Below are 14,951 nucleotides of genomic sequence, written 5' to 3'. Positions count from 1 at the left end.
GGCTAGGTAGTGTCAGGGGTTAAGACCAGTGTTAGCAGGCTAGGTAGTATCAGGTTGAGACCAGTGTTAGCAGGCTAGGTAGTGTCAGGTTGAGACCAGTGTTAGCAGGCTAGGTAGTGTCAGGTTGAGACCAGTGTTAGCAGGCTAGGTAGTGTCAGGTTGAGACCAGTGTTAGCAGGCTAGGTAGTGTCAGGTTGAGACCAGTGTTAGCAGGCTAGGTAGTCTCAGGGGTTAAGACCAGTGTTAGCAGGCTAGGTAGTATCAGGTTGAGACCAGTGTTAGCAGGCTAGGTAGTGTCAGGTTGAGACCAGTGTTAGCAGGCTAGGTAGTGTCAGGTTGAGACCAGTGTTAGCAGGCTAGGTAGTCTCAGGGGTTAAGACCAGTGTATGCAGGCTAGGTAGTGTCAGGGGTTAAGACCAGTGTTAGCAGGCTAGGTAGTATCAGGTTGAGACCAGTGTTAGCAGGCTAGGTAGTGTCAGGTTGAGACCAGTGTTAGCAGGCTAGGTAGTGTCAGGTTGAGACCAGTGTTAGCAGGCTAGGTAGTGTCAGGTTGAGACCAGTGTTAGCAGGCTAGGTAGTGTCAGGTTGAGACCAGTGTTAGCAGGCTAGGTAGTGTCAGGTTGAGACCAGTGTTAGCAGGCTAGGTAGTGTCAGGTTGAGACCAGTGTTAGCAGGCTAGGTAGTGTCAGGTTGAGACCAGTGTTAGCAGGCTAGGTAGTGTCAGGTTGAGACCAGTGTTAGCAGGCTAGGTAGTGTCAGGTTGAGACCAGTGTTAGCAGGCTAGGTAGTCTCAGGGGTTAAGACCAGTGTTAGCAGGCTAGGTAGTCTCAGGGGTTGAGACCAGTGTTAGCAGGCTAGGTAGTCTCAGGGGTTGAGACCAGTGTTAGCAGGCTAGGTAGTGTCAGGTTGAGACCAGTGTTAGCAGGCTAGGTAGTCTCAGGGGTTGAGACCAGTGTTAGCAGGCTAGGTAGTGTCAGGTTGAGACCAGTGTTAGCAGGCTAGGTAGTGTCAGGTTGAGACCAGTGTTAGCAGGCTAGGTAGTGTCAGGTTGAGACCAGTGTTAGCAGGCTAGGTAGTCTCAGGGTTAAGACCAGTGTTAGCAGGCTAGGTAGTCTCAGGGGTTGAGACCAGTGTTAGCAGGCTAGGTAGTCTCAGGGGTTGAGACCAGTGTTAGCAGGCTAGGTAGTGTCAGGTTGAGACCAGTGTTAGCAGGCTAGGTAGTGTCAGGTTGAGACCAGTGTTAGCAGGCTAGGTAGTGTCAGGTTGAGACCAGTGTTAGCAGGCTAGGTAGTGTCAGGTTGAGACCAGTGTTAGCAGGCTAGGTAGTGTCAGGTTGAGACCAGTGTTAGCAGGCTAGGTAGTGTCAGGTTGAGACCAGTGTTAGCAGGCTAGGTAGTGTCAGGTTGAGACCAGTGTTAGCAGGCTAGGTAGTGTCAGGTTGAGACCAGTGTTAGCAGGCTAGGTAGTGTCAGGTTGAGACCAGTGTTAGCAGGCTAGGTAGTCTCAGGGGTTAAGACCAGTGTTAGCAGGCTAGGTAGTTCCATTGCTGTAGTGTCCTGGTCTCCGGAACTCGTCATGTTTCTTCCAGCCAGGTATTTTTAGCGCTGATATAATGTCTCTCTGCTTGGGCCAATCCCTGCGCTGCTAATTGACGACTCCGGTGTCACTCTCAAACAGGGAAAATGGCAGTGGAGGAGGGAGCAGAGTTGCTAGGAGCAGTAAGTGTTGACATTAAATTACTTTGTACTGTTTCACTCTCTGCATCACTACTCATTAGTTCTGACTGTAGGAATGTGTGGTGACATTGGCTGGTGTTGTGTTGTGACTTAGGGCTGAGAGATGGACCAGTGTCAGGGTAATAGATGGTACAGTGTTTACGGGACGGGACAGAGGACAAGCATGCTGCAGCACCATGACGCATTGTGTGGCAGGGGCTTAGATTTCAGCTAAGGACCCCGGAATGACTCAGAGATAAGGGAAAAGACTGTTTTATATTAGTGTGTTACTGTGGGGGACATGACTGTAGTAGATATTAACAGGGATGTTACTGTAGTAGATATTAACAGGGATGTTACTGTAGTAGATATTAACATTAACAGGGATGTTACTGTAGTAGATATTAACAGGGATGTTACTGTAGTAGATATTAACATTAACAGGGATGTTACTGTAGTAGATATTAACAGGGATGTTACTGTAGTAGATATTAACAGGGATGTTACTGTAGTAGATATTAACAGGGATGTTACTGTAGTAGATATTAACAGGGATGTTACTGTAGTAGATATTAACAGGGATGTTACTGTAGTAGATATTAACAGGGATGTTACTGTAGTAGATATTAACAGGGATGTTACTGTAGTAGATATTAACAGGGATGTTACTGTAGTAGATATTAATATGTATATCACCTGACTACAGTGGGAGATTAGAGAGAGGTGTATATCACCTGACTACAGTGGGAGATTGGAGAGAGATGTATATCACCTGACTACTGTGGGAGATTAGACAGAGATGTATATCACCTGACTACAGTGGGAGATTAGAGAGAGGTGTATATCACCTGACTACAGTGGGAGGGAGAATAGAGAGAGATGTATATCACCTGACTACAGTGGGAGGGAGATTAGAGAGAGGTGTATATCACCTGACTACAGTGGGAGGGAGATTGGAGAGAGATGTATATCACCTGACTACAGTGGGAGATTAGAGAGAGATGTATATCACCTGACTACAGTGGGAGATTGGAGAGAGATGTATATCACCTGACTACAGTGGGAGATTAGAGAGAGATGTATATCACCTGACTACAGTGGGAGATTAGAGAGAGATGTATATCACCTGACTACAGTGGGAGGGAGATTGGAGAGAGATGTATATCACCTGACTACAGTGGGAGATTGGAGAGAGATGTATATCACCTGACTACAGTGGGAGATTAGAGAGAGATGTATATCACCTGACTACAGTGGGAGATTGGAGAGAGATGTATATCACCTGACTACTGTGGGAGATTAGAGAGAGATGTATATCACCTGACTACAGTGGGAGGGAGATTGAGAGAGATGTATATCACCTGACTACAGTGGGAGATTGAGAGAGATGTATATCACCTGACTACAGTGGGAGATTGGAGAGAGGTGTATATCACCTGACTACAGTGGGAGAGATTGGAGAGAGATGTATATCACCTGACTACAGTGGGAGATTGGAGAGAGGTGTATATCACCTGACTACAGTGGGAGGGAGATTAGAGAGAGATGTATATCACCTGACTACAGTGGGAGATTAGGAGAGAGATGTATATCACCTGACTACAGTGGGAGGGAGATTGAGAGAGGTGTATATCACCTGACTACTGTGGGAGATTAGAGAGAGATGTATATCATCTGACTACAGTGGGAGATTGGAGAGAGGTGTATATCACCTAACTACAGTGGAGATTGGAGAGAGATGTATATCACCTGACTACAGTGGGAGATTGGAGAGAGATGTATATCACCTGACTACAGTGGGAGATTGGAGAGAGATGTATATCACCTGACTACAGTGGGAGATTGGAGAGAGATGTATATCACCTGACTACAGTGGGAGATTGGAGAGAGGTGTATATCACCTAACTACAGTGGGAGATTGGAGAGAGATGTATATCACCTGACTACAGTGGGAGATTGGAGAGAGATGTATATCACCTGACTACAGTGGGAGATTAGAGAGAGATGTATATCATCTGACTACAGTGGGAGATTGGAGAGAGGTGTATATCACCTGACTACAGTGGGAGATTAGAGAGAGATGTATATAACCTGACTACTGTGGGAGATTAGAGAGAGGTGTATATCACCTGACTACAGTGGGAGATTGGAGAGAGATGTATATCACCTGACTACAGTGGGAGATTGGAGAGAGATGTATATCACCTGACTACAGTGGGAGATTGGAGAGAGATGTATATCACCTGACTACAGTGGGAGGGAGATTAGAGAGAGGTGTATATCACCTGACTACAGTGGGAGATTAGAGAGAGATGTATATCACCTGACTACAGTGGGAGGGAGATTGGAGAGAGGTGTATATCACCTGACTACAGTGGGAGGGAGATTGGAGAGAGATGTATATCACCTGACTACAGTGGGAGATTAGAGAGAGATGTATATCACCTGACTACAGTGGGAGAGATTGGAGAGAGGTGTATATCACCTGACTACAGTGGGAGGGAGATTGGAGAGAGGTGTATATCACCTGACTACAGTGGGAGATTGGAGAGAGATGTATATCACCTGACTACAGTGGGAGATTAGAGAGAGAGATGTATATCACCTGACTACAGTGGGAGATGGAGAGAGATGTATATCACCTGACTACAGTGGGAGATTAGAGAGAGATGTATATCACCTGACTACAGTGGGAGATTGGAGAGAGGTGTATATCACCTGACTACAGTGGGAGATTGGAGAGAGATGTATATCACCTGACTACAGTGGGAGATTAGAGAGAGATGTATATCACCTGACTACAGTGGGAGATTGGAGAGAGGTGTATATCACCTGACTACAGTGGGAGGGAGATTAGAGAGAGGTGTATATCACCTGACTACAGTGGGAGGGAGATTGGAGAGAGGTGTATATCACCTGACTACAGTGGGAGATTGGAGAGAGATGTATATAACCTGACTACAGTGGGAGATTGGAGAGAGATGTATATCACCTGACTACAGTGGGAGATTAGAGAGAGATGTATATAACCTGACTACTGTGGGAGATTGGAGAGAGATGTATATAACCTGACTACAGTGGGAGATTGGAGAGAGATGTATATCACCTGACTACAGTGGGAGATTAGAGAGAGATGTATATAACCTGACTACAGTGGGAGATTGGAGAGAGATGTATATAACCTGACTACAGTGGGAGATTGGAGAGAGATGTATATCACCTGACTACAGTGGGAGATTGGAGAGAGATGTATATCACCTGACTACAGTGGGAGATTGGAGAGAGGTGTATATCACCTGACTACAGTGGGAGATTAGAGAGAGGTGTATATCACCTGACTACAGTGGGAGATTGGAGAGAGATGTATATCACCTGACTACAGTGGGAGATTGGAGAGAGGTGTATATCACCTGACTACAGTGGGAGATTGGAGAGAGATGTATATCACCTGACTACAGTGGGAGGGAGATTAGAGAGAGATGTATATCACCTGACTACAGTGGGAGATTAGAGAGAGATGTATATCACCTGACTACAGTGGGAGGGAGATTGGAGAGAGGTGTATATCACCTGACTACAGTGGGAGATTAGAGAGAGATGTATATCACCTGACTACAGTGGGAGATTGGAGAGAGGTGTATATCACCTGACTACAGTGGGAGATTGGAGAGAGGTGTATATCACCTGACTACAGTGGGAGATTAGAGAGAGATGTATATCACCTGACTACAGTGGGAGATTAGAGAGAGGTGTATATCACCTGACTACAGTGGGAGATTAGAGAGAGGTGTATATCACCTGACTACAGTGGGAGATTAGAGAGAGATGTATATCACCTGACTACAGTGGGAGATTGGAGAGAGGTGTATATCACCTGACTACAGTGGGAGATTAGAGAGAGGTGTATATCACCTGACTACAGTGGGAGGGAGATTGGAGAGAGGTGTATATCACCTGACTACAGTGGGAGATTGGAGAGAGATGTATATCACCTGACTACAGTGGGAGATTGGAGAGAGGTGTATATCACCTGACTACAGTGGGAGATTAGAGAGAGGTGTATATCACCTGACTACAGTGGGAGGGAGATTAGAGAGAGATGTATATCACCTGACTACAGTGGGAGATTAGAGAGAGGTGTATATCACCTGACTACAGTGGGAGATTGGAGAGAGATGTATATCACCTGACTACAGTGGGAGGGAGATTAGAGAGAGATGTATATCACCTGACTACAGTGGGAGGGAGATTGGAGAGAGATGTATATCACCTGACTACAGTGGGAGATTAGAGAGAGATGTATATCACCTGACTACAGTGGGAGATTGGAGAGAGATGTATATCACCTGACTACAGTGGGAGATTAGAGAGAGATGTATATCACCTGACTACAGTGGGAGATTGGAGAGAGGTGTATATCACCTGACTACAGTGGGAGATTGAGAGATGTATATAACCTGACTACAGTGGGAGATTAGAGAGAGGTGTATATCACCTGACTACAGTGGGAGATTAGAGAGAGATGTATATCACCTGACTACAGTGGGAGATTAGAGAGAGGTGTATATCACCTGACTACAGTGGAGATTGGAGAGAGGTGTATATCACCTGACTACAGTGGGAGATTGGAGAGAGGTGTATATCACCTGACTGCAGTGGGAGATTGGAGAGAGGTGTATATCACCTGACTACAGTGGAGGGAGATTGGAGAGAGATGTATATCACCTGACTACAGTGGGAGGGAGATTGGAGACAGGTGTATATCACCTGACTACTGTGGAGATTAGAGAGAGGTGTATATCACCTGACTACAGTGGGAGATTGGAGAGAGGTGTATATCACCTGACTACAGTGGGAGATTGGAGAGAGGTGTATATCACCTGACTACAGTGGGAGATTAGAGAGAGGTGTATATCACCTGACTACAGTGGGAGATTAGAGAGAGATGTATATCACCTGACTACAGTGGGAGATTAGAGAGAGATGTATATCACCTGACTACAGTGGGAGGGAGATTGGAGAGAGGTGTATATCACCTGACTACAGTGGGAGATTAGAGAGAGGTGTATATCACCTGACTACAGTGGGAGGGAGATTAGAGAGAGGTGTATATCACCTGACTACAGTGGGAGGGAGATTAGAGAGAGATGTATATCACCTGACTACAGTGGGAGATTAGAGAGAGGTGTATATCACCTGACTACAGTGGGAGGGAGATTAGAGAGAGGTGTATATCACCTGACTACAGTGGGAGGGAGATTAGAGAGAGATGTATATCACCTGACTACAGTGGGAGGGAGATTAGAGAGAGATGTATATCACCTGACTACAGTGGGAGGGAGATTGGAGAGAGATGTATATCACCTGACTACAGTGGGAGGAGATTGGAGAGAGGTGGACAGTGAAATAATAGTAATTTAGTTCCTGGTAGTAAGGGTTAGGGTAGGTCCTGGTAGTTAGGATTAGGGTAGATCCTGGTAGTTAAGGTTAGGGTAGATCCTGGTAGGTAGGGTTAGGGCGTTCCTGAAAGTTAGGGTTAGGGTCATTCCTGGTAGTTAGGGTTAGGGTCATTCCTGGTAGTTAGGGTTAGGGTCATTCCTGGTAGTTAGGGTTAGGGTCGTTCCTGATAGTTAGGGTTTGGGTCGTTCCTGGTAGATCCTGGTAGTTAGGGTCATTCCTGGTAGATCCTTGTAGTTAGGATTAGGGTCGTTCCTGGTAGATCCTGGTAGTTAGGGTTTGGGTCGTTCCTGGTAGATCCTGGTAGTTAGGGTTAGGGTAGATCCTGGTAGTTAGGGTTAGGGTCATTCCTGGTAGTTAGGGTTAGGGTCATTCCTGGTAGTTAGGGTTAGGGTCATTCCTGGTAGTTAGGGTTAGGGTCGTTCCTGATAGTTAGGGTTTGGGTCGTTCCTGGTAGATCCTGGTAGTTAGGGTCATTCCTGGTAGATCCTTGTAGTTAGGATTAGGGTCGTTCCTGGTAGATCCTGGTAGTTATGGTTACGGTAGTTCCTGGTAGTTAGGGTTAGGGTAGTTCCTGGTAGATCCTGGTAGTTATGGTTAGGGTAGGTCCTGCTAGTTAGGGTTAGGGTAGATCCTGGTAGTAAGGGTTAGGGTAGATCCTGGTAGTTATGGTTAGGGTAGGTCCTGCTAGTTAGGGTTAGGGTAGATCCTGGTAGTTTGGGTTAGGGTAGATCCTGGTAGTTAGGGTTAGGGTCATTCCTGGTAGTTAGGGTTTGGGTAGTTCCTGGTAGATTCTGGTAGTTAGGGTTAGGGTAGTTCCTGGTAGATCCTGATAGTTTGGGTTAGGGTCGTTCCTGGTAGTTATGGTTAGGTCGTTCTGGTAGTTAGGGTTAGGGTAGGTCCTGCTAGTTAGGGTTAGGGTAGATCCTGGTAGTTAGGGTTAGGGTCGTTCCTGGTAGTTTTGTTTAGGGTCGTTCCTGGTAGTTCGGGTTAGGGTCGTTCCTGGTAGTTGGGGTTAGGGTCGTTCCTGGTAGTTAGGGTTAGGGTAGATCCTGGTAGATCCTGATAGTTTGGGTTAGGGTCATTCCTGGTAGTTATGGTTAGGGTCGTTCCTGGTAGTTAGGGTTAGGGTAGGTCCTGCTAGTTAGGGTTAGGTAGATCCTGGTAGTTCGGGTTAGGGTCGTTCCTGGTAGTTGGGGTTAGGGTCGTTCCTGGTAGATCCTGATAGTTTGGGTTAGGGTCGTTCCTGGTAGTTCGGGTTAGGGTCGTTCCTGGTAGTTGGGGTTAGGGTCGTTCCTGGTAGTTCTCACGAAAGAACATCAGCTGACCTTCTCACAGACCCAGTCATAGTAGTTAACTTCCTATTTTCACAGTTTGATTACCAGGCAGAATGTACGTTTCCTACATAGTGCACTACTTCTGACCAGAGTCCATGGGTTAGTAGTGCACTACTTCTGACCAGAGTCCTATGGGTTAGTAGTGCACTACTTCTGACCAGAGTCCTATGGGTTAGTAGTGCGCTACTTCTGACCAGAGTCCTATGGGTTAGTAGTGCACTACTTCTGACCAGAGTCCTATGGGTTAGTAGTGCACTACTTCTGACCAGAGTCCTATGGGTTAGTAGTGCTCTACTTCTGACCAGAGTCCTATGGGTTAGTAGTGCACTACTTCTGACCAGAGTCCTATGGGTTAGTAGTGCTCTACTTCTGACCAGAGTCCTATGGGTTAGTAGTGCACTACTTCTGACCAGAGTCCTATGGGTTAGTAGTGCACTACTTCTGACCATAGTCAAATCAAATCAAATCAAATGTTATTTGTCACATACACATGGTTAGCAGATGTTAATGCGAGTGTAGCGAAATGCTTGTGCTTCTAGTTCCGACAAGGCAGTAATAACCAACAAGTAATCTAACTAACAATTCCTAAACTACTGTCTTATACACAGTGTAAGGGGATAAAGAATATGTACATAAGGATATATGAATGAGTGATGGTACAGAGCAGCATAGGCAAGATACAGTAGATGGTATCGAGTACAGTATATACATATAAGATGAGTATGTAAACAAAGTGGCATAGTTAAAGTGGCTAGTGATACCTGTATTACATAAGGATGCAGTCGATGATATAGAGTACAGTATATACGTATGCATATGAGATGAATAATGTAGGGTAAGTAACATTATATAAGGTAGCATTGTTTAAAGTGGCTAGTGATATATTTACATCATTTCCCATCCATTCCCATTATTAAAGTGGCTGGAGTCAGTGTCAGTGTGTTGGCAGCGGCCACTCAATGTTAGTGGTGGCTGTTTAACAGTCTGATGGCCTTGAGATAGAAGCTGTTTTTCAGTCTCTCGGTCCCAGCTTTGATGCACCTGTACTGACCTCGCCTTCTGGATGATAGCGGGGTGAACAGGCAGTGGCTCGGGTGGTTGATGTCCTTGATGATCTTTATGGCCTTCCTGTAACATCGGGCGGTGTAGGTGTCCTGGAGGGCAGGTAGTTTGCCCCGGTGATGCGTTGTGCAGACCTCACTACCCTCTGGAGAGCCTTACGGTTGAGGGCGGAGCAGTTGCCGTACCAGGCGGTGATACAGCCCGCCAGGATGCTCTCGATTGTGCATCTGTAGAAGTTTGTGAGTGCTTTTGGTGACAAGCCGAATTTCTTCAGCCTCCTGAGGTTGAAGAGGCGCTGCTGCGCCTTCTTCACGATGCTGTCTGTGTGAGTGGACCAATTCAGTTTGTCTGTGATGTGTATGCCGAGGAACTTAAAACTTGCTACCCTCTCCACTACTGTTTCATCGATGTGGATAGGGGTGTTCCCTCTGCTGTTTCCTGAAGTCCACAATCATCTCCTTAGTTTTGTTGACGTTGAGTGTGAGGTTATTTTCCTGACACCACACTCCGAGGGCCCTCACCTCCTCCCTGTAGGCCGTCTTGTCGTTGTTGGTAACCAAGCCTACCACTGTTGTGTCGTTCGCAAACTTGATGATTGAGTTGGAGGCGTGCATGGCCACGCAGTCGTGGGTGAACAGGGAGTACAGGAGAGGGCTCAGAACGCACCCTTGTGGGGCCCCAGTGTTGAGGATCAGAGGGGAGGAGATGTTGTTACCTACCCTCACCACCTGGGGCGGCCCTTCAGGAAGTCCAGTACCCAGTTGCACAGGGCGGGGTCGAGACCCAGGGTCTCGAGCTTGATGACGAGCTTGGAGGGTACTATGGTGTTGAATGCCGAGCTGTAGTCGATGAACAGCATTCTCACATTATCCTCTAGCTACCGGCTGAAACGTTAGAGTCCATGCTTTATGTGGTCTGATCTCATTATCCTCTAGCTACCGGCTGAATCGTTAGGGTCCATGCTTTATGTGGTCTGATCTCATTATCCTCTAGCTACCTGCTGAAGTGTTAGGGTCCATGCTTTATGTGGTCTGATCTCATTATCCTCTAGCTACCCGCTGAAACGTTAGGGTCCATGCTTTATGTGGTCTGATCTCATTATCCTCTAGCTACCTGCTGAATCGGTAGGGTCCATGCTTTTTGTGGATGAAGCTTTGGTGTTTACAGCAGTTTACCACCTTAGGCTTTTCAGACACATGTTTCCTCCAAATCAAATCAAATCAAATTTATTTATATAGCCCTTCGTACATCAGCTGATATCTCAAAGTGCTGTACAGAAACCCAGCCTAAAACCCCAAACAGCAAACAATGCAGGTGTAAAAGCACAGTGGCTAGGAAAAATCCTCTAGAAAGGCCAAAACCTAGGAAGAAACCTTAGAGGAACCATGCTTTATGTGGGGTGGCCAGTCCTCTTCTGGCTGTGCCGGGTGAAATTATAACAGAACATGACCAAGATGTTCAAATGTTCATAAATGACCAGCATGGTCGAATAATAAGGCAGAACAGTTGAAACTGGGCAGCAGCACAGTCAGGTGGACTGGGGACAGCAAGGAGCCTTCATGTCAGGTAGTCCTGGGGCACGGTCCTCTAGGGCTCAGGTCTGAAACTGGAGCAGGAGCATGGCCAGGTGGACTGGGGACAGCAAGGAGTCCTCATGTCAGGTAGTCCTGGGACATGGGTCCTAGGGCTCAGGTCCTCCGAGCTACCTGAAAGAATCGAGTAGGAGAGAATTATGAGGTCTGACACTTAGATTCACACAGGACACCGAATAGGACAGGAGAAGTACCAGATATAACAAACTGACCTCTAGCCCCGACACTAAACTACTGCAGCATAAATACTGGAGGCTGAGACAGGAGGGTCAGGAGACATTATCCCCATCCGAGGACACGTTAGGGCCAAACAGGAAGGATATAACCCCACCCACTTTGCCAAAGCACATCCCCCCATGCCACTAGAGGGATATCTTCAACCGCCAACTACCATCCTGAAGTGTTAGGGTCCATGCTTTAGCCCACAAAGATCTCCCCTAGCTACCCCTGAAGGGGGGCATGCTTTATGACAGGTCTGATCTCATTGAATCCCCACCCAGGTGACGCACCCCCCAGGGACGGCACGAGAGAGCCCCAGCAAGCCAGTGACTCAGCCCCGTAACAGGGTTAGAGGTCCAGAATCCCAGTGGAAAGAGGGGAACCGGCCAGGCAGAGACAGCAGGGTCCATGTTCGTGTGGTCCAGAGCCATTTCCGTTCTACCTTCCCAATCCTGGGCCAGACTTTATGTGGTCTGACTCATTATCCTCTATGACCCACTGAAGAGATAGAGTCTTCATAAAGACTTTATGGTCTGAGACTCATTTCCGTCTCTGACATGGGTAGGGACCGTCCATAAAAATGGAGCTCTGATCTCATTATCCTGCCTCCAGCTGTTTGCTGAAATTCTAGGGACAATTAGGGGCCATGCTTTTGTGACCGTCTGATCTCAGGTATCCTCTAGCTACCAAATCAGAAGGTGGTAGGAGCATGCCCATTAATGCTTTGATTAGCAGTAAAACCTCTAAATACCCTGCTGAAGGAAGCCAGTGTAGGGGCTAGCACTGCTTTATGATCAAATTTTTTGGTTCTGTCAGGATTCTCTAGCTAGCCGTATTTAGCACTAACTGAAGTTTATTTAGTGCTTTATCCGGCTGAAGTGTTAGGGTCCATGCTTTATGTGGTCTAACCTAGAAGTGACAAAAGCATGGATTAATTTTTCTGCATCATTTTTGGTCAGAAAGTTTCTGATTTTTGCAATGCTACCCGATGGAAAAAAGCTGTCCATGCTTTATGTGGTCTGATATGTTCTTCAAAAGAGAGAAGGGTTAGAGTCCATGCTTTATGTGGTCCTTCACAGTTTTATTTGAGCTACCTGCTGAATCAAGGGTCCATTAAGATTAATTGTCAGATTCAACAGAAGATCTCTTTGTTTCTGGGACCTAGAACAAGCAGTTTTGTCCAGTTTAATAGTAGGTTTGCAGCCATCCACTTCCTTATGTCTCACATGCTTCAGTTGTGGAGAAACAGCACAGAGAACCCCACACAGAACCCCTGTCATGATGCTGTACTGTACTGGTAACCAGGACAACACTGCCAGACCAGCTGCATGCTTGGCTCTAGTAACTGTAAAGTCCCCTCAGAGAGCCCAACCCCTGTCATGATGCTGTACTTTACTGGTAACCAGGACAACACTGCCAGACCAGCTGCATGCTTGGCTCTAGTAACTGTAAAGTCCCCTCAGAGAGCCCAACCCCTGTCATGATGCTGTACTTTACTGGTAACCAGGACAACACTGCCAGACCAGCTGCATGCTTGGCTCTAGTAACTGTAAAGTCCCCTCAGAGAGCCCAACCCCTGTCATGATGCTGTACTGTACTGGTAACCAGGACAACACTGCCAGACCAGCTGCATGCTTGGCTCTAGTAACTGTAAAGTCCCCTCAGAGAGCCCAACCCCTGTCATGATGCTGTACTGTACTGGTAACCAGGACAACACTGCCAGACCAGCTGCATGCTTGGCTCTAGTAACTGTAAAGTCCCCTCAGAGAGCCCAACCCCTGTCATGATGCTGTACTTTACTGGTAACCAGGACAACACTGCCAGACCAGCTGCATGCTTGGCTCTAGTAACTGTAAAGTCCCCTCAGAGAGCCCAACCCCTGTCATGATGCTGTACTATACTGGTAACCAGGACAACACTGCCAGACCAGCTGCATGCTTGGCTCTAGTAACTGTAAAGTCCCCTCAGAGAGCCCAACCCCTGTCATGATGCTGTACAATACTGGTAACCAGGACAACACTGCCAGACCAGCTGCATGCTTGGGTCTCGGTATGTAATGAAGACCGTTGTCTAGAACAATCAGAGGCCACTCTGACCAGAGGCATTGCAAACAGTCATAATAGAACACATCACTCAAATGTTATTGGTCACATGCGCCGAATACAACAGGTGTAGACTTTACAGTGAAATGCTTTCTTACAATCCGGTTCCCTACTGTGAAGAGTTTCAAAAGTAAGACAAATATTTTCTAAATAAAAAAGGAAATAGTACCACAATAAAAACAATTATGAGGCTATATACAGGAAGTATCAGGTAATAACATGGCTATATACAGGGAGTACCAGGTAATAACATGGCTATATACAGGAAGTATCAGGTAATAACATGGCTATATACAGGAAGTACCAGGTAATAACATGGCTATATACAGGAAGTATCAGGTAATAACGTGGCTATATACAGGAAGTATCAGGTAATAACATGGCTATACACAGGAAGTATCAGGTAATAACATGGTTATATACAGGAAGTACCAGGTAATAACAAAGCGACTTTTCATGTGTGCATACATTCTACGTATGGGTGGTCCCGGGAATCGAACCAGGTAATAACATGGTTATATACAGGGAGTACCAGGTAATAACATGGTTATATACAGGAAGTATCAGGTAATAACATGGCTATATACAGGAAGTATCAGGTAATAACATGGCTATATACAGGAAGTATCAGGTAATAACATGGCTATATACAGGAAGTATCAGGTAATAACATGGCTATATACAGGAAGTACCAGGTAATAACATGGTTATATACAGGAAGTATCAGGTAATAACATGGTTATATACAGGAAGTATCAGGTAATAACATGGCTATATACAGGAAGTATCAGGTAATAACATGGCTATATACAGGAAGTATCAGGTAATAACATGGTTATATACAGGAAGTATCAGGTAATAACATGGCTATATACAGGAAGTATCAGGTAATAACATGGCTATATACAGGAAGTATCAGGTAATAACATGGTTATATACAGGAAGTATCAGGTAATAACATGGCTATATACAGGAAGTATCAGGTAATAACATGGCTATATACAGGAAGTATCAGGTAATAACATGGCTATATACAGGAAGTATCAGGTAATAACATGGCTATATACAGGAAGTATCAGGTAATAACATGGCTATATACAGGAAGTATCAGGCAATAACATGGCTATATACAGGAAGTATGAGGTAATTACATGGCTATATACAGGAAGTACCAGGGAATAACATGGCTATATACAGGAAGTACCAGGTAACAACATGGCTATATACAGGACGTACCAGCTAATTACATGGCAATGTACAGGGGTACCAGGTAATAACATGGCAATATACAGGAAGTACCAGGTAATAACATGGCTATATACAGGAAAAGTACCAGGTAAAAATAAACATGGCTATATACAGGAAGTACCAGGGAATAACATGGCTATATACAGGAAGTACCAGGTAACAACATGGCTATATACAGGACGTGTGAGCCTAGGTTAACTGTGGCTATATACAGAAAGT

The 14,951-nt window shown here is 45.9% G+C and overlaps 1 protein-coding gene across 1 annotated transcript in view; it reads left to right on the top strand.

The window, feature by feature from the left end:
* The window catches only part of LOC118383297 (ankyrin-3-like), a 180,319-nt gene continuing 165,368 nt past the window's right edge, over positions 1 to 14,951 (top strand). Inside the window, exons 1-3 of the mRNA XM_052517420.1 lie at positions 1 to 255; positions 1,109 to 1,592; positions 1,678 to 1,718. Of these exons, the coding sequence (XP_052373380.1) occupies positions 1,683 to 1,718 (36 nt within the window). The 5' untranslated portion in view covers positions 1 to 255; positions 1,109 to 1,592; positions 1,678 to 1,682. The remainder of the gene's footprint in view (positions 256 to 1,108; positions 1,593 to 1,677; positions 1,719 to 14,951) is intronic.

This window comes from Oncorhynchus keta, unplaced genomic scaffold, assembly GCF_023373465.1.
Source record: "Oncorhynchus keta strain PuntledgeMale-10-30-2019 unplaced genomic scaffold, Oket_V2 Un_scaffold_7810_pilon_pilon, whole genome shotgun sequence".
NCBI classification, from domain to species: Eukaryota; Metazoa; Chordata; class Actinopteri; order Salmoniformes; family Salmonidae; genus Oncorhynchus; species Oncorhynchus keta.
Note: the sequence above shows the minus strand (reverse complement) of the source record. Positions and strands in the feature narration are given on the sequence as shown.